The sequence below is a fragment of the Gracilinanus agilis genome, chromosome 2 (genome assembly GCF_016433145.1).
Source record: "Gracilinanus agilis isolate LMUSP501 chromosome 2, AgileGrace, whole genome shotgun sequence".
Taxonomy (NCBI): Eukaryota; Metazoa; Chordata; class Mammalia; order Didelphimorphia; family Didelphidae; genus Gracilinanus; species Gracilinanus agilis.
In genome coordinates this window covers 408884763-408905766 of record NC_058131.1, presented here as the reverse complement: position 1 = coordinate 408905766, position 21004 = coordinate 408884763, and the positions used below count along the sequence as shown (strand labels likewise).

General features: G+C 34.0%; 1 protein-coding gene across 1 annotated transcript in view; it reads left to right on the top strand.

Annotated features, from left to right (window-relative positions):
- Positions 1–21004, top strand: part of ATG2B (autophagy related 2B) — a 132580-nt gene that overhangs the window by 70347 nt on the left and 41229 nt on the right. Inside the window, exons 15-17 of the mRNA XM_044659899.1 lie at positions 690–792; positions 6234–6429; positions 7986–8128. Coding sequence (XP_044515834.1) covers positions 690–792; positions 6234–6429; positions 7986–8128 — 442 coding nt within the window. The remainder of the gene's footprint in view (positions 1–689; positions 793–6233; positions 6430–7985; positions 8129–21004) is intronic.

The window sequence follows — 21004 nt, the reverse complement described above, 5'->3', positions numbered from 1 at the left end:
ATTTTAATGTCAGGTGTTTCTTTTTACATTTTCTTTTTTATCCTCAATTTTAACTACAGTTTTTCCTCAAATTTTTAAAGTTAGTTTTAAGTATGTTTATCGTCAGAGATCCTAGGTTATATAAAATGAGATTAAATAAATCAAATCTATAGTACTAAATAGTATGCAGTGACAGAACATAGCTTTTTTTTCATAGTATATGATCTGAATCTTTAAAAACAAAATAAAATAACTACTCCAGAAGGAAAAGAATTAGGCATGTTGCTATCTTTTAGAGATTATATTCCTTTCCCATTGCATTTAGCAAATGCATGAAAGTTAAAGAATGTCCCAATTTATGAAATTTTCCACGTTAGTTAATAAAAACTTAATCATTTCCCTTTCTTCCAAGGCTTTTTGGTATGCTAATAACTTAATATAACAATTTTTTTTCATGAAAAATTTCTTAAAGGTATAAAGAGAATCTCTATTCAATAGTATTTTTAAAAAGAACTAATTCTTTTTATACTTGACTTAAAGAAATCCTTCTATTAGTCACATTTCATAAACATAGATTAGGGTCTCTTACCTTTAGTCCAACCTTCTGCTTAATCCTTTTTGCATATAGGCCATGTATGAAAAATGAGAACATTATGTTTTTGATGTTCTTTATGCATTTTGATTTTTTAAGCTTTTTAACACATTTTTAGGTGCATTCCAAGAAGATAAAGGAGAACCATTAGTTAAGTTTTTCCAAGTGTCTAGTGGAATAGATGGAGATATAACATCATCAGATGACTTTGATTGGCCACGGTAAGCAAGCTACTAATCAATCAGTTAATTAATTACATCAGTAAGTAATTCACTAGAATTTCTTGTTTTTCTTTTGAAAGATGTACAAATGTTATTTTTGGCTAATATTTTACACCTTGAATATGCATTAAGAATGTTTCTGTGGATCCATAATCTCTTTGATGTGGATATTTTTCTTGATGCTGGAGACTGTAACTAATCAATCCCTTCTAATTTTATTTGATTCTCTTGTCCATATCCTTATGGACATACATACCCATATGTATTTTTTTAACAAAGTATAAAGGGTCCATTTAGCATGTAGTAGATTAAATTTTTTTAACATTAAATAGCTACCACTATAGTATATCTGTTGTTTCTTTTTTCTTTTTTTAAAAAAATTTATTTTCCCAATTACATGTAATAATTTTCAGTATATGTTTTCTGAAAGTATAACATCCCACATTGTCTCCCTCTTTTCCTCCCTGCTCTTGGAGCTGGTAATCAATTTGATTATATATATATTATTATACAAAACATACTTCTATTTTGATCATTGTTCTAAGAGGATACTCATATAGATTCAAACCCCCCAAATAATAGCATATATAGACCAATGTGAAAGATAGTATGCTTTGATCTTCATCTGACTCCCAACAGTTCTTTTCTGGAGGTGGATAGCTTTCTTTGTATTAAGTCCCTCAGAATTGTCTTGGATCGTTGTATTACTGAGTTGATCTTTCATAGTTGATCATCATTCAATATTGCTGTTACTGTATACAATGTTCTCTTGGTTCTGCTTATTTCTCTTTTTCAGTTCATGTAGATCTTTCCAGTTTTTTCTGATATCATCCTGCTTATCATTCCTTACAGCACAATAATATACCATTACCATCATATTACTATAGTTTTTTCAGCCATTCCCCAATTGATGGACATTCCCTCACTTCCAATTCTTTGCCACTAAAAGAAGAGCTGCTATAAATATTTTTGTACAAGTAGGTCCCCTCCCCATTTTTATGATCTCTTTGGTATATAGACTCAGGAGTGGTATTACAGGATCAAAGGGTATGCACTCTAAAATGAGGGAGGATCAATTCACAACTTCACCAACAATTCACAATTCTGCCACATCTCCTCCAACATTTATCACTTTCATTTACTATCATAAAGGCCATTCAGTTGTTCTAATTTGCCTTTCTCTAACCAGGACTGATTTAGACCACTTTCTAATATGATTATTGATTGCTTTGATATCTTTATCTGAAAATTGTTTGTTTTTATTGTTTGGCCATTTGTCAATTGGAGAAGGGCTTGCCTGATTATAAATTTGACTTAGATGACATTCATTTGAGAAATGAGACCTTTACCAGAGAGGTTTTTTCCCCTCAGTTTATAGTTTGCTTTTTAATCTTGGTTACATTGGTTTTGTTTGTAGAAAAACTTTTAAATTTAATATTATAAAAATCATTTATATTTTGCATCTTATAATACTTTCTATTTCTTGTTTGGTCACATTCTTCCCTTCTCTATAGATCTGCCAAGTAAACTATTCTATGCTCCCCTAATCTAGTTATGGTATTATTGATTATATATAAGTACTATATCTATTTTGACCGGTGGAGGGTATGAGATGTTTGTCTATACCTAGATTCTACTTTACTGTTTCTGCTATTCCCATCAGTTTTTGTTAGAGTGAATTCTTATCCCATAAGCTAAGATCTTTGGGTTGATCAAACACTAGGTTGCTAAAGATAATTAACCCATGTTTATTGTGTATCTGATCTAGTCCACTGAACTTCCTTTGTTCTTAATACATAACCAGTTTACCTCCTTTTTTGGTCCCAATATCTTCGGGATGATCTCTTTTAGCCCATGTCTTATATGTAAGTAATTGTTGATAACATGCTGAAGCCTCTTTAGTCATGTTCAATTCTGGTTCTTTTGCATTTGTGACAATCCATTATTTATAGTTTTATGCCTGAAAAATATTTGTGTTTATTTATAGGATCTGTGATATGCCAGAATTTCATCACCCTTGGGATAACGTTCTACAGCTTAGCTAGGCTGAATGTTTTTTAACAGACACCCTGCCTATCTTAGTTGAAGCCTTTTTAACTTGATGTGTGATGTGTTATTATTTATGCTCTAGTGGCATACCTTTTAAGAACCCAAGTCCTCCACACTGCAAAAGAGAATATGATTTATAACTGAAGAAAATCGATACTAAAAATATTTGTGATTTATATTTCAGGAACTGCTTGGCATCCTTGAAAATATTACACAGTTTTCTAGATGAAAAATCACCTAGATTTTTCTTGATCTGATTCAGTTTTGGGAGTAGATTATCGCTTATCTCCAGTTTGTCTGTCCAATATCTTTGTACTAATGAACCAAATTCAGGATCTGTTCATTTAATTACATATCATAATCTGGACAATAGATAATTTTTTATTTGCTGGTCTTTGACTTTTATGTGGTTTTAGGCTTAACATAGAAGGTCATACAGTATTTAAGATTTGATGCAAACAGACTAATGTCATCTCTAAAGAAGACTCTGGAGTAACTCACCATCATTTGTAGGGTAAACCTTTTTGATTTGGATCCTGCACTGAATTGTTAGCAAGCATGCCTTTCTGTTTTATGCCTTGCCTTATATTGGTAATAAGATTTTTGAACAAAATAGTTTTTTTCTCTGTCAGAAAATCATGTATGTTTTTAACAAATGTATGAGATACTTTGTTGGAGAGCATTTAGAGACTCATATTTTCCACTAAATTTGACTCTTTTCGAAATTATTTGACAAGTGAATATGAAGGGATCTTATATTCTTTTCTCCTTTTGAAATCATTTTGTGATTTGTGAAGATGCTGGCTGTTATAAGAAATTTTTCATGAAGATCTTTCTGTGCCCCTCTTGTATTTTCATCAAAAATATTCTTGATATGTGGGTAGATGAGTCCTCTAAACATTTTATTTTAAACCCTCACCTTTTGTCTTGGAGTCAATACTGTGTATTGGCTCCAAGGCAGAAGAGTGGTAAGGGTAGGCAATGGGGGTCAAGTGACTTGCCCAGGATCACATGGCTGGGAAGTGCCTGAGGCCAGATTTGAACCTAGGAACCTTTGAACCTCCAGTCTCTAGGTCTGGCTCTCAATCCACTGAGCTACCCAGCTGCCCCCCTGTAAACATTTTTAAGAGAAAAGAGAATATGCTTTTGATTAATAGACTGATGTTCTATTGTTTGCCTTTTTTTGAGTAGTATTACTATCTTTTTTTTTTTTCCATTCACTGTTTTCTCTTCTTTCAACTATTTCAAGAATGGATCCTTCACAATTCCTTCAAAATCCTATCACCTTCATTGCAGAAATAATCTGTGTATAATGGGTCTGGTTTAGCAGTGCTTCTTTTTGCCTTCTTTGGTACCATTTCTGCTTAGTCATATAGTATGTATTTGCCCCTGAGGTAAACTGAGTTGGAGAGTTTATTATGTAAATGTTAAAAGCTCTTTTCCATATTTTGTCTTTTTAGTTTTATCTGAAAATGTCGTGGTGATGTTTGATTTAATGAATCTCATAAAAGTATTCTACAGGATGACTTTTCCCCTGTACTATTTTTCTGTGTTTTTTGAGACCATATATCACATAATCTTCAATTATCCCCTTGATATATTTCAAACCAGTTTTGTTCTTGCTGCCATGTTTCTGGTTTGCAGAAAGATCAAATATTTGCTTTCTGATAATACTTCCTAGACTTTTGGCATTCCCTTGAAATTACTTTTCACCAGCTAAACTTCTTTAAGAAATAGTGATAGTCTACATCTTTGTCTTTTCCTTTTTTCAGAGTATGGGCTATTTTTTCATTTATTGTTTCATGAATTATTGTAGCTACAAAATTTGTTACTAAGTAACCAATCCACTAGTGAGGAACTTCCCCATACTTAGAAATGAAGATGCTCATCTTAATAAAAGAACTCAGAAGAGGATGGAAAAGTAATTAAAATATTTATTGTTTTTCTACTTTTTATAAGGCATTACGCTACATTCTGTTGTGGGGTTGTGAAAGAGATGTCAGAATAGAACTTCTCTTCAAGGAATTAGAAATTTTAATGCAGGTTGGACTAGATGGTCACATGAGGTCTCTTCTTATTCTCAAATTCAATGATTTTCTAAATTTACATTTCCGTTAAGACAGCAATATGTTGAAAGTTAAATAATAAGTTAGATGTATTTTTCAAATTCAAGCAAAAACAGAAGACTGATTCTCTCATCTAGAAGTGATCTTTCTCTTTTCTGAATTCTCAATACACCTCTCATGTATTTTTATCTTGTATGATAGTCTTTTGTAGATTCTGAGCTTATCCTTGACAAAGACTTTCTTTTAAAATAGCAATATTCTCATGATGTTGTATTGCTATATATCATGCAACATTATAATCTCAAAAAAGTCGAAGTTGAGGATCACCCAAAAGGCAATGGAAAACTGAATAATAGGCATGAACAAGTTGAAACACTTCACTAACAAGAAATCCTAGATAAAATATATAAGGGGGCAGCTGGGTAGCTCAGTGGAGTGAGAGTCAGGCCTAGAGACAGGAGGTCCTAGGTTCAAACCCAGCCTCAGCCATTTCCCAGCTGTGTGACCCTGGGTAAGTCACTTGACCCCCATTGCCCACCCTTACCACTCTTCCACCTATGAGACAATACATCGAAGTTAAGGGTTAAAAAAAAAAAGCTATAAAATATATAAGGGAGCATATATATGTGTGGAAGAAAAGATGGATTGGTAAAGTGGTAAGAGATAATAAAGGGACAGTCTGCCTATTCCATTAATCTTATGCCTGGAGAACATTGACTAAAGATCCTGGCGTGATGGACAAACTCATCCATATGGGGAAGTTGTGGATAAGAGTTGCACAAGATTAGCCAGGCATGAATGGATTATATCTATATCACTAGAAGGAATGTCCATATTGAAGATCACAAATGCATTGGTGTGCTGTCTTATTTGAACATTACTTATTTTAACATGCCTTATTTCCTTTGCTAAATTGTAATCTCTTAGAAAGCAGAGACCATCTTATTTTTTTGTATCACCTTTTATTCCTAGCACAAAGAAATTATGCCTTGAAATTAATTAGTCAAGCTTTTTTAAAGCACCAAATATGTTCAAGGCAATGTACTCAGAGCTAGTAATTCACAGACAAAAATAAAACAGGCTCACTCCTCAGGGAATTTATATTTTACCAGTTAAAATATACATATATACACAAGACAAGTGTACATATATACACAAGACTTAAGTATGTATGCAATATGTACAAGAGAAGTATAAAGTAACTTTGGTGGGAAGGGATATCAGAATATTATTGCCCTGTTGTTATAACATCTTTTGGACTAGAATAAGGAAAATTTTCATATTTAAATTTTCTTTAATAAGTTGGTTTATATATTTGACTACTAGGATTGTGCTGAAAATAAACCCATTAGCTATGCATTCCATTTTGGAGAGGATAGCGGCAGAGGAAGAAGAAGAGAGTGATGGTCACTTTCAGGAGGAAGAAGAAGGAGGAGCTCATTCTCTGAAAGATGTTTGTGATCTAAGAAGACCAGAGCCATCTCCTTTTTCTTCTCGTAGAGTAATGTTTGAAAATGAACAGGTAATACAAGGGGAAAAGGAAATTATTTTATTTTTCAAATGAAATAAAAGGATTGCTCTCTGTCTCTAATTAAAAAAATTATCCCATATTTTATGCAGGACTTTAATTTAAGAATTAATAATGTTGTTTGTTTTGATCCTGACTTTCAGGTAGTCCAATAATTCTTAAATCGTTTCTCTTCTATTTTCCAGGTCAGTTGTCTTTTCAATGAGTTATTTCATATTATTTTCTATTTTTCATTCTTTTGATTTTGTTTCTTGATATCTCGTGAAGTCATTAACTTTTATTTGCCCAGTTCTAATTTTTAAAGAATGAATTTCTTCCATGACCTTTTGATCCTCCTTTTCCACGGATCCATTCTATTTTTCTTGCTACCCTTTTCTTCATTAGATTTTTGTGCCTCTTTTTGCATTTGACCAATTTTGCTTTTAATCTGTTATTTTCTTTTTGCATTACTTTCATTTCTTTCCCCCCATTTTTCTTCCACTTCTCTTATTGGATATTTGAATTTCTTTTTTGAATTTTTCTAGCACCTGAGACCAATTGCCTTTTTTATTTGAAGTTTTGCATGTAGTTGCTTGGATCTCACTGTCTCCTAGTAACTCTGTACCTTGCTCTTTTTCTCCATAGAAAATTTTCTATGGGTAGGTTTCTTTTGTTGTTTGCTCATTTTCCCAGCCTTTTGTCCCCCCGTGAACTGGGACTTCTGAAAGCTGCTGTTTCTCTCTCTTTTGCTGATAACTTGCAGGACTTGGCACTCTGAGCTGTTTTTCCCTGCGGCTAGGTCTTCACTGCAGCATAGGCACTATGGACTTCCATGCCTCACTGCTGGCTGGTGCCAGGGCTTGGGACTTTAAAGAGTGGGTGTGGGTATGGGATACTCTGTTGTTGGTGTAGGCAGAATTCCAGGATCCTGAAGTTCGCTTGTGCCCTGGTGCATTGGTGGAGGGTGATCTGCCAGTACTCCTGTGTGCAGTTTTATTTCTGGTTTTCCTTTATCCTATGAAAATCAATTTTCTCTGTGTACCTTTCAAGTTGTTTTCCACAGGAGAGACCTTTCTCTCCGTCTTGATGTTGGTTTTTGACTCCTGTCATTCTGAAGTGCTTTTTAAAGATTGGTTTGGAAGGATTCTCAAAGCAGTTTCAGCTTTCGTTGCTACTAAGCCACCATCTTGGCTCTACCCCCTTCAATGTTATCTGTTTTTATTTTGTATTTTGTTTTCTAAATAAGGAATAGTTATTTTCCTGGTCATCCAAAATCCAGAAATGAGTGAAAATGTGATTATAGATTTTGGATCATAGACTTAGATTTGAATGGGATTTCAGAGGTCACTGTATCTAACCTCCTCAGTGATGAGGAAATAGAGGTCCATGGAAATAAGTGATTTTTACAAGGTTACATAGGTAGTACAAGGCAGTTGGGATTTTAATCCTAGTCCTATGACTAAATCCAGAAGTCTTTTGATTGCTTCTTATTGCCCTTTACCATTATTATGCAATGAGAGTGATTTATGTTTTTTTTTTTTCATTAAACCTAAATTTGGCTTGTTTTTTAGATGGTGATGCCAGGTGATTCTGTGGAGATGACAGAGTTTCAAGACAAAGCAGTCAGCAACTCACACTATGTTTTGGAACTTACATTACCAAATATTTACTTAACATTGCCAAATAAAATTTTTTATGAGAAGCTCTATAATAGGTAAGTTTAAAAGCATTAAGCTGAGCTTATGTTTTTAGCCAGTATGATTCTTGCATTGTAGGTTTCATGTTATAGCCTAACTGGTTTTATCAAACTTATTGGTCTACTTTTCATAGGAAGTATTATATAGCTTTCACCTTTATAATAGGGGTCTCAGTTTCAGTGTGAAAGTTTTACCTTCTGAGGCATGTTTTTGCAGATTGCACAGACTAACATCAGATTATGGTAGGATATTATAGACTACATACTTCCATAGAGAGAAGTGCTTTTTGCTAAATTCAGAAAGGTGTCTTTGCTTCAACTTGTTTATAATGTGCAATCATTGAATTTCAGTTTATATTAGAAAATATGGCTTATAAACAAAACCATGCTTTTTCATTGTTTTAGTTGATCTTCCATCAATTTCATCAATGTGGCTGCTTATTCTATTGGTGTATTTTATAACTTGTCCATGATTTTTTTCTTGTATGGGTCTTGAAATTCATATTCTCAAATAAATCCACCATCCACCACAGCTGATCCATTCAAAATGCTGCCAGACTTACTTTACATTTCTTATCATTATTTGTGTATCAGTGTGCTGTATTAGGCCTCAGAATTCAGGTTAAAGCATAGATATAGGTTCCATTATTCACAGGAAGTTAGTACTCAGGAAACAAATATAAGAATGAGCCTTATTATTATATCATATAGCAATCAGGTTAAAAAAAAGAGTATATATTCACATATATCCCATCCTACTTATGACACCAGATTCAGATGGGGTAATTGTCATTAGGATGACTTAATATCAGTAACTAATATTAGAATTCTTTCATTTATAACTACCACATCAAGCAGTACATTTAAAAATCACTTACCATACAATGCAACATACTGGTTGACTATCCTTTTTTCTTTGTTCTTACTACATAAATCAGTGATTCCCAAAGTGGGCACTACTGCCCCCTGGTGGGTGCTGCAGTGATTCAGGGGAGTCCTTTGTTCTTTGTTCTCACTACATAAACCAGTGATTCCCAAAATGGGTCCTACTGCCCCCTGGTGGGTGCTGCAGCGATTCAGGGTAGCGGTGATGGCCACAGGGGCGCGGTGATGGCCACAGGGGCATTTATCTTTCCTATTAATTGCTATTAAAATGAAAAAAAATTAATTTCCTATTAATTGCTATCAAAATTAAAAAAAATTAATTTCCAGGGGGCTAAGTAAAAATTTTTCTGGAAAGGGGATGGTAGGCCAAAAAAGTCTGGGAACCACTGACATAAATAGTTCATCTACTTTTTAAATTGTTTAACCTTCTTGAATATTTTACCTTGCATTTCGAATGGAAATTATTATTGATAGTGCCTTGTAGATGTCTTAGATTTACAGTGTATTTCTTAATTTCCCTTTATGACATCACAATTTGGATTTTTTTTTTTGTTCCATTACTCCTGGCCATATATATTTAAGAGAATTTTGACATTGAAAAGTTGAATTTTTTTATGTTAGTGGAATAATTGAAAATGTTATAAAGTTTCCCAAATGCAATCTATTTTAGTCCCTTCCTATTTAATTCTGAACTCAATAGTTCTATCTGTAGTGCCTTTTGGACTAATTAATTGTTATAGTATGAGTAGACATTTTTCTTCTGTTTGACTTTTTTCCATGTAGATATTAAGGTTGATCCTTTGAATAATCACAGATCTCATTATTGGAGCCTTTCAGTACTCTGGGCCTTGATGCAGTGAACCTAGTAGTATCCATATTAAATGCATCTAGACAATTTCACTATCTTTAGTGAAATTCACTATTGTCTGTTTTTGGTTGTATAGCATACCTATGACCGTAACAGATACTTTTGGCAAGCTTGTCTGCCCATTTCACTTTTGACTTGATATTTTGAACATTATTAAGCAATTTTTCTTTGTTTTTCTTTTTTCCCATCTATATCCAATGAATTTTATATGTCCTTAACATGCATGAATTTTATATGTCCTTAACATGTATTTTGGAGTCTCTATAAAGTGAGATGTTTTTTTGAATAATCAATGAAACACCAAAAAATACTGCTGGACCAGTTCATAGGTTCTTTTATTTTATTTTTTTTAATTTTTAATGGATTTTTTAGTGATTTCTCCTTTTATTTTTAATTTTTAATTATTTTAGAAAAATTTTCCATGGTTACATGATTCATGTTCTTTCTTTCCCTCCTACAACCCTCCGCGGCTGCCCTCCTCCCCCCTCCCCCCAGTAGCTGGTGCGCATTTCCACTGGGTTTTACATATGTCCTTGATCAAGACCTCTTCCATATTATTGATAGTTGCACTGGGGTGGTCGTTTAGAGTCTACATACCAAATCATATTCTCATCAACCCATGTGATCATTCAGTTGCTTTTCTACTGTGTTTCTGCTCCCACAGTTCTTCCTCTGAATGTGGATAGCGTTCTTTCTCATAAGTCCCTCAGAATTGTCCTGGATCGTTGCATTGCTGCCAGTAGAGAAGTCCATTACATTCGCATACCATATATGTTGAGAGTTGATCCTTTATTGTTTTCAAAATAGTATTGCCTACATAGTAGATTTTTACTTGTACTTATTTAGTTCAATTCTTGGGTGTAGTCCAGCAACTTGATCTTCTTTTGAGTGTCACTTCTTTTTCTTATTGAACACATAGAATACTGTGGTATTGTTGTTATCATTCAAATATAGTGATTCTATTCCTATTAATAATGAAAATATATCTCAGTACAAATTTTGGCAAATTTTGTGGGTTATTTTATTGACCTAGTTTAATCTTTGAATATTCTTCTATTGATCTGGCTTAGTTGGGTCTCAGTACAAGATTTTTGTGTACTTTCTTTACTCTCCAATGCCCTTTTGTTTTGTTTTTGTTTTTGTTTTATATTTTTAAACCCTTAACTTCTGTGCATTAGTTCCTTGGTGGAAGAGTGGTAAGGGTAGGCAATGGGGGTCAAATGACTTGCCCAGGGTCACACAGCCGGGAAGTGTCTGAGGCCAGATTTGAACCTAGGACCTCCCGACTCTAGGCCTGGCTCTCAATCCACTGAGCTACCCAGCTGCCCCCTACAATGCCCTTTTGCATTTAGTGAATTTCCTGCTCCTTTAACATTTTAGAAATGACTGTATTCTAATCTCATGTGGCCACCTAACTGCCCAATATGGGCATTTATAATACTTAAAAGTTTCTAACATAACTTTTCATAGCTAATCTCATTTGAGCTTCACGTAACTCTTATAAGGTGTATATATTACAGTTATTACTATCCCTGTTTTATAGATGAGTAAACTGAGGTTCACAGAAATTAGGTGACCATATGACATAGCTCATAAATACTAATAGTGAGCTTTGAATGTACTTCTTTCTGACTTCAGGTACTCTATTCTGTCTGTCACACCATATTACCTCTTTTTTGTTGATTGATGTTAATAACAGCTAACATTTATACTGTACTTATCATTTGTTGTGTACTAAATGCTTCATAATTATCTCATTTGATCCTGAGGGAGGGGGAAGAACAGATTTAATTTGTAATGTTATGTGAAAAAAGATATCGGTAAAAATATATATAAAAATATGTAAACGATATTAAAAAATCTTGGCCATTGATACTCTAAAATCTTAGGTATGTGCTATAAGAAACAATAAACATGAGAGAAACATTAAAGACATATGAATTGATGCATATCTTGTGGTCCTTATCCAGTGACCAACAAGCAAATATATTATAGACAGAACTAAATCATATCAGTCTTAGCTTTTTTTGTTTTCAGTAAAAATCATAGCTGATTTGAATATTGCCTCATAGGTTCTTCTTGGTGAAGTAAATAAAAGATTTGGTATATTTGCTTTTATTGTCTGCCCAAAGATAAAATGAAAAACACTGGGATCTGTAAAAGTGAAATTTGGGAAATGCCATTTAAAAGTATATATATATTTACTATGGACATGTGGGAGACTTTGAAACTACATTTCCCATGATTCCTCATGGTAGACAGGAAGTGGGAGGATGTAAGAAAAGGGAATATAAACTCCTGTAGTGACTTTGAACTTCCTCTTGGCTAGCCAACTCAGGAAGAGAGGGGAGGTAACAATAATGGCTGGGGCGGCAGTTTTGAATTCTTACAAGCGTGTGGTCTAATGACTTTATCAGCATGGCTTTAATTAAAATACTAATTTATATTATTATATCATCCTTTATTATTTTTAATATTAATAGATCTGGACATCTCATTATGTAGTGTTCAAGAAAAGTATTTATAAAATAAATCTCTTTTATTAGACATTTATTAATATTCGTTTTTAATCTGTTTACATACTTTATGCCCCTACTTTCCCCTTCACCCCCCACTCTCCCCCCACCCATGGCCAACACACATTTCCACTGGTTGTAACATGTGTCCTTGTTCAGGGTCTATTTCCCATTCATGTCCGCCTCAGCCCATGCATTCAAGCAATTGTTTATCTTATATGTTTCCTCTCCTGCAGTCCTTCCTCTGAATGTGGGTAGCATCTTTACCATAAATCCCTCAGAGCTGTCTTGTGTCATTGCAGTGCTGCTGGTACAGGAGCCCATTACATTTGATTTTACCATAGTATATCAGTCTCCGTGTACAGTGTTCTTCTGGCTCTGCTCCTTTCGCTCTGCATCACTTCCTGGAGGTCTCTCCAATTTGCATGGAATCCCTCCAGTTTATTATTCCTTTTAGCACAATAGTATTCCATCACCCACATATACCACAATTTGTTCAGCCATTCCCCAATTGAAGGACATACCCTCATTTTCCAGTTTTTTGCCACTACAAAAAGCGCAGCTATAAATATTTTCGTACAAGTCTGTTTATCTATGATCTCTTTGGGGTACAAACCCAGCAATGGTATGGCTGGATCAATGGGCAGGCAGTCTTTTATAGCCCTTTGAGCATAGTTCCAAATTGCCAGCCAGAATGGTTGGATCATTTCACAACTCCACCAGCAATGCATCAATGTCCCGATTTTGCCACATCCCCTCCAACATTCATTACTCTCCCCTTCTTTCATTTTAGCCAATCTGCTAGGTTAAAATAATCTCTATTAAAATAATGTAATTTAGGCAGATAATGAAGAGGTAAGTTCTCTGAAGAACTCAAAAAGACCCCTACACATTAAATCATCAAACACTTAAACCCAGTAACTTTAGTACAAAGCTGGGAATAGAGAAAGATGGTGAAAAATATATCAAGAAGTATAGGTTCAGAAGTCTTAAGAAAGGCCAAGACTTACAAACTACACAGGAGCCTTACACCTTTAAGTCTTGAACAGTTTCTTTGAGAAAAGAATTTGTAGGCATTGGACATTGGAAACACCAAATGCTGACACAAAAACAAGAATGATTATATTTTTACAGGCAGGAAAAAACTTATTATTGATGTGGAAATCATTCCTGAAGCAATTGACTGTGTGCAACTAGACTTCTAGCTTGTCTGAGCAAAGATCTGAATTAACAAAAAACTATGATAATGAGAAAAAGATATTGCATATAGATGGAAAAAACTCCCCCTTGAACTATTTGAACAGGTAATTTAAAATTAAAAATGGTAATGGACATCAGAAATGAACAACAAAAATTATATATTGATGCAGAAGTTATATGTTTATACCAAAGTTTAATCTATATTTTTATAGTTATAGAACAAAAATCTTGTAATTGGCCAGCATTGCATAAATGAGAGATTATGATTGGTTCCCTTAGAGAAAGTGGGTATAGCCCTCATGTGAGATGACAACTACCCCCCTTTCTTTCCCTATGGAATGCTTTTGTGAATTTTATGGATCCTAGCTGAATCCTGAGGTTACTTACTGTTAACTGGGGAAAATTAGACAAGACCATGTTTTTGAGAGGTGGGACAAAGTCACATACAAATCTTGCAGGAAATGCTGAGATAGTATTTTATGAGAGTATTGAGAATAGAATTTTTCTTTAACTAGTAGTAATTGTGGGAAAGCTTAGCATTGGTATCTAACCTCAGAGAGGGAGCAGTTGAGATTTAGCACACATAAGCTTTTTCACCTTGAGTCAGAAAAGAGGAATGTGATTATAAAAGAAAGTCACTTTCAGAGTAAAATCAATTATAAAATAAAGAATACAGAATTTTTTCAATGGGATAGTAAGTCTCAAATGTTTGAAAGGCAGTTGAAGATACAAGATTGGAATTAGCAAGAAATGTTAGGGCAAGATTTACCAATCTTGAGAATCATCAGTATAGAGATGACAAATCTATATTTGCTGAGATTGACAAGTGAAGTAGTATAGAGGAAGAGAAGAGGACACCTTAGAATAGAATCCAGAGGGACCCCCACAGGAAATAGGGGTAACCTGGATGAAGGTCAAATAAAGGAGGCTGAGAAGGAATAGTTGGAAGACTAGAGTGATGTTCTGAAAATATAAAGGAGAAGAGGATGATCAGCAGTGCCAGAGGCCGTAGAGGTCAAGAAGAATGTGGAGTTAGAAAAACCTGTTGGATTTGGCAACTAAGAGATCATTGATAACTTTGGAGAGAGAGGAGTTTTGGTGGAATGCAAAGTGTGGAAGATAGATTTTTAAGAAATAGGAAGATAGCAAAAGGAAAGAAAATGGAGGCATATTGTGTAGACTATCTTTTTAAGGAGTTTGGCCACAAATTGCTCAAGAGATATGGGACAGTAGTTAACAGGAGTGTGTAAGAGGGAGATTTAAGGTATTTATAGATATATAATTAAAGTATGGCTGCCAGGAATCAACAATTCAGATTGATTCCGTAATTAAAATAGACCCAAGTCAGGATCGGGTTTAAGGTAGTTTATTTACAATTAGGAAGGTAAAAGGTAAGGAAATAGAGGGAGAGGATAGTCCAGGTCTGCAGAGGCCTGGATGGAGAGAGAAGGTTAAAAGGCTAAATAAATGAGGCTACAAGCCACAAGGCCTAGCAATCAGATAGGCTAGAGCCTACTTAAAGGTAGAGTTTGGAAACGCCAAGGTAGGCCCAAGAAAGTCAGCCTAACTTACCCATGTGACTATTCAGAGTAGAAGCTGCCTGAGGTCTCCTCCCAGATCCGTCAGCGCCAAGTTCAAAGCCGGAACTCCCTTTTGCAGGAAGTAACCAACATACTTGAAGAGATAGTGTCTCTAGTCACTTCCTGTGGGTCCACCTCTAATTCAAGTGGACAAATGGCAGCCTCTGCACTGATTTGGACTGCCCAAAGGGCAGTCCCTTGTTCTTGATTTGTTACTTATTGTCATGTGTGGGTAACTCATCTCCCCTCCCCACTAAGGGAGGTGAGGATGACATCATCTCTATGCCTAGTGTAAGAGTTTTGACTATGAATGGACTAGAGCTAATTCTATTTACACAAGTGGAAGGATTTTTTGAGGAGAGAGGAACTATGGTTGTATATATTTGTAGACAATAGAGAAGGAGACAGCAGGTAGGGAGAGATTGAAAATAAGTGAGTGAGAATGATAGGGGATTATTGGATTAATTGAAATGGAATGGCATTGCCATGGGTAAGCTATGACTATTTCTTCGTGTGAGATAAAGGTGAAGGAGTAGAAAGTAGCAAATGACACACAAGCAAAGTATGAGATGAAGAGGGAGTTCACAGCAAATGAACTTATTTTTATCTGTAAAATATGAGACAAGGTTCTCAGCTGAGAGAATTGGAGAAGAGGGAGCTATGGGAAGTTTGGGGAGAAATGAAAAATTTGGAAGAGTTGCTGTGGAGAGTTGATAAGGGAGATAAAGAAGTGTATTACCTAGCAGCAGCGGGGACCCAACTGATGTGTAATATAAATTTGTAGTATTTATGTATATAAATATGTATACTGTAGGACAGGACTGACAGTGGACCTATAGTAGAATGGCTTCATGATTTTATCCATCTTTGTTCATTAGTAGGTATGTAGCATGGTGGGAGTTATTAAAAACTGAGACTTGGTAAGATATAATTGGCAATATAAGTGAGCCAGGAATTCAAGAGGAGGACACCTTAGAGTTTAACTGATATTCCAAGGGTCAAGATTGGGACAGAACTGAGGGTTTAAGAAGTTGGGGTTATGATATGGATGAATAGTATCACTTGGCAAAGGTAGGCAGAAAAAGAATTTGAAAGCCAGTAGATTATAGTTAGATAAAGGAATTTAAGACCATGGAAGTATTGCACTTGTAGATGTTAGCATGATCACTGGAGTGCTTATTGTGTTTGAGGGAGTGCCACCATATATGTCATCATACTCATTGTTTCTTAAAGCTCAGTAATATTTAATTACATTCATCTACCATAATTTGTTTAGTCAATCCTCAATTGGTAGATGTCTTTGCTACCAAACACGCATTGCTATAAATATTATTGTGTATATGTGGCTTTTTTTTGTTGTTGTTTTTGACTTCTTTAGATAGTGCATTAGTGTCAACATCTTTCTACAACTCCTCCAGAACTGACCATTCCCATCTTTTGATATCTTTGCCAGTTTCCTAGGCATAAGGGGAAACTGCTGGCCTATTTTTATGTGCATTCCTCTTATTATTAATGATTTGGAACATTCTTTTCATATGATTATGAGGAATTTGTATTTTTTGGAAAACTATTAATATTTTTCAATTACATATTTACCAATAACCAATTTCAAGTTTGTAGATATTCTAAAAAGACAGCTAGATGATTCAGTGGTTAGAGTGCCAGGCCTGGAGTCAGGAATACCTGAGCTCAAATCCAGCTTCAGATACTTTCTAGCATTTTGACCCTGCACAAGTCACTTAACTGCTACCTGCCAGAGTTTCCTCATCTTTAAAATGGGGGTAATAAATGCTTCTGTCTGCAAGCAATAAAATGTCACAAGAATAAAATGGGATATTATTTGTAAAGTGCTTTGCCAAACTTAAAGCTCTTTATATAAATGGTAGCTACTCTTCCAAATAGCATCCTCAGCTTCCATATCTACCAACTTTGCTAATTGTGGTTACACCCCCTAGGCTCTATCTTGGGTTTCTTCCTATTTTTCTTGGTTGTTTGGTAACCTTATCAGCTCCTTTTGGTTCAATTATCACCTTTATTCAAATGATACTTAGATTTATATAGTTAGCCCTGCTTTCTTTCCTAAGCTACCATTCTGAGTCTTCACAGGAATAATGGACATTTTTTTAATTGAAGGTCTATGAAATGTCTCAAACTTAACATGTTCACAACAACTCATCATCTCATTTAATTCCATCTTCTGAATGTCTCCATTTCCATTAAGTAAGTGAGCATTTCCCTAGATTTCTGACCTTTACATTTTCCTCAACTCCTTCATTCTTTCTTTCTCCACCATACTCATTTAATTGCAAAGCCTTATTTCTATGTCCACAATGCCTCTTGTAGATTCTTCTTCTGTCTCCTCTCTACTCCATGGTTCAAACCCTCAAAATCTCTTGCTTGGAATATTATAATAGCCTTCTTGATTTTGTTCCCATGTCTTTCTCACCATACCACCTCCTTATACAATGAAGTATAATATTTCCCTCTTCTAGAATGTAATATAAACTCTTTCTTAGCATTTAAAGCTCTTTGTGAACTGGCCCTTTAAACTACTTTGCAAGTCTCATAACACATTCTTTTTGTCTACTTACTCTTCTGCCATATTGGTGTTCTTATTGTTCCTCACAAAGCATGAGTCCAGCTCCTATCTTGATGCCTTTATACTTGTCCTCTGTATCAGGAATGCTCTTTTCCTTGCCTCTTCAAATCTTTGTTTTTCTTCTAAGGCTTGTCTCAAGCACCGATTTCTTCGTGGGGCTTTTTCTGAGTGCCCCTACCTCCCCCCCCCCCAGTTACCTCATCCTTATTTTGTATGTATTTTCTAAATTCCTAAAAATCGACATATTATTTTCTTTTATTAAAATATACACTCTTTGAAGCCAGTGATTGTTTAACTACCAGCACCTTTTTGTTAATAACAATAATAGCATTTATATAGTACTTTAAGGTTTTCAAAGTACTTTAGAAATATCTAATTTTATCATCACAACAACCCTAAGAAGTATAGTTACCATTATTACCTCCATTTTATAGATGGGAAAGGTGAGACAAATAGACGTTGATTTGCCCAGGATCACCTATCCAGAGTCAGATTTGAATTCAGGTCTTCCTGATTCCAAGTCTCCAACACACTTACCTACTCAATAATACTTGCCTCTAGTTATTTAAATACCTCTGATGCTAATGTTTGGCCATAGAAGATTCTTAATAAATATTTATTACTTGATTGGTCATTGCTGAAGTGAAAGAAGTGATGCAGACAATTGAAAGCTTTTTGTTTGTTTCATTAGTTGCCATAGTTGTAGACTTATAAAAAAAAATATATATATATATACATATGTAAAACCTTACGTTCTATCTTAGAATCACTATTGTGTATTGGTTCCAAGGTAGAAGAGCAGTAAGGGCTAGGCAGTGGAGCTTAAGTGACTTGCCAAGGTTACAGAGCCAAGAAGTGTCTGAGGTCAAATTTGAAATAGACTTGACTCTCAATCCACTGAACCACCTAGCTGCTCACAGCCATGGTTATAGAGTTAATCACCAAGTAGTTAGTTTCTTGGCCACGAGTCTCTCAATCTTCAGAATGTAGACTCAGTGTGTTACTGGAGTCTATATTTTAAATCTTGGCAGAATGGTGAAAATTTAGTGAACTGTTGTGATAGCCTTCAAGATCACATCACCTCTATGCCATAATGAGGTCACATAGATGCTTGCCTTAATTCTTGCCTGTTAATCAACAAAGTATTTTATAATTTTTATTTTGAATTTTTTGTTTATACTTTTTAAATCACTGTCACTCTACTCATTTCCTATCTGAAAACCCTGTAGAATTCTCTCTAATAACTTATAAAAACAGTTAAAACATCATTGTGCCTATAACTTTTATCTATAAGAGTTTGCTGACTACTTCTCTATACTCCCATACCTTGTCATTTGTTAATCTCATCGGCTCCTTTATATTTGGTCTTTTTTCTGGAGCCATGATTAGACTAAATAATACCCTAAATTATGATTTTTTCACTGTTGTTTTAATTTACATGATTGGATTCATTGTATAAATCATCCTGGTTATGCTTACTTCATTGTGTAAATTTAGTCAGTCATATAAGTCTTCCTATATTTCTTTGAATTCCTTATGCTTGTCTTTAAGGGACATTATAAATTTTCATCTCAAGATCAAGAATTTTAAGAATTGGGTGCCCACTTTATTTTCAGCTTTTTGCTGCTACAACGGCTGATACTTTGAATATTTTTATTTTTTTGGAACCTTTTTTTATTATATACTTTCTGGGCTCATGTGCTCACTATAGCATAATTGGGGCAGCTTTTTAGTTAGTTTTCTCATATAATTAAAAATTAATTTCCAGAATGGTAGGAACAGTTCACAGCTCTGCCAATAGTACATTGGTGTCCCTGACATATAGTTTTTTCTAATGTTGATTATTTCCATCTTTTATCTTTTTTTCCAATTTGGTTGTGAAGTGAAATTTCAAAGTTGTTTCAATTTATATTTCTCTTCATAATATTTTTCATAATATTTTTCATAATGGCTACTTAAAATTTATATTTCATTTCCAGATTTTTTGGGGGGCAGTTAATGTGGCATATGGTACAAGATGCTACTTTAAACTTTTCTCCTGCCAGTATCCTTTCCAGATATCTCAACAGTTCATTTGCTATATATAGCCCTAGTAGTTTGTGGTTTCTGGTTTATTAAACATTAGGCTTTTTTGTTTATTTACTTCTAAGTCTTGCTTATTCTATTGTTTACTTTTATAGTTCTTAACCATTTCAAATAATTTTTATAGTTATTCCTTTGTAATATAGCTTGAGATTTGGTAATGATAAATCCCCTTCATTGTTACATGTTTTTATTACTTCTCTTGAAATTATTGACCTCTTATTTTTCAAGGTTTTGCTATTTTTTTTAGTTTAGTAAATAGTATTAAAATTTTTAAGTAATTTAGAAATTACTATCATTTTTATTATGTTGGCCAGGCCTACTTATGAACTTTTCTTCTGTTATTTATGTCTTTTACTAAACTAAGTAGTGTTTTTTGTAGTGTTACTTATATTAGTTCTGAATGTGTCTTGGTTTTTTAATTCTTACCCTGTTATTTTATGCAATTTGTAGTTAATTTCTTTGGAATTTCACTTTCTATTCTTTACCCTCGGTTTTGTATTTTTTTGTATAATATATTATTTGTATAAAATATATTATGCTCATTTTAAAATTTTTATTTGCTAATATTCTTGAAGTAAACCATTATATCACAATTGCTTACATTTGGAAGGAACTGTTTCAAGCATTTAACTTTGTTACCTCCTCAAGAAATGACTGTATAGATCTCAAAAAAAAAAAATACTGACATTTTTCTCTAGTAGCTTTTGTATTTAGATTTTCACAGGTATCTTGCTACTTATTCCTAATAACTTCCTAATGTTTGTCTTTATCTTTTATATTAATTGGAGTCAAAACCCATATTTTCCTTAATAGGATTAGTTTCAGTACTAATACCCTAGTTTTCCTATAATATCAGTTTGTTTTCTGAGAATAATGACTTAAGCAGATACTTAGCACTTCTACCTGATTTTCATTATATTTTGATTTTTAATTTATTATTTTATGTGTTTCTCTTTAAAGGAATCATCCTTGAGTCTTTAAGTTATGTGACATATTTATATCTAGTTAGGTGGTTCCTTTATAAACTTCAGAAATGGAAAAACATCCTTAAAGTTAGCACATTCCTTAGAAAAGAATTTTAACTGATTCTCATCAAATTGTTTAAAGATGAATGCCTGCTCTAGTTACTGGGATAGGTAATATTTCATTTTGACATTTCCT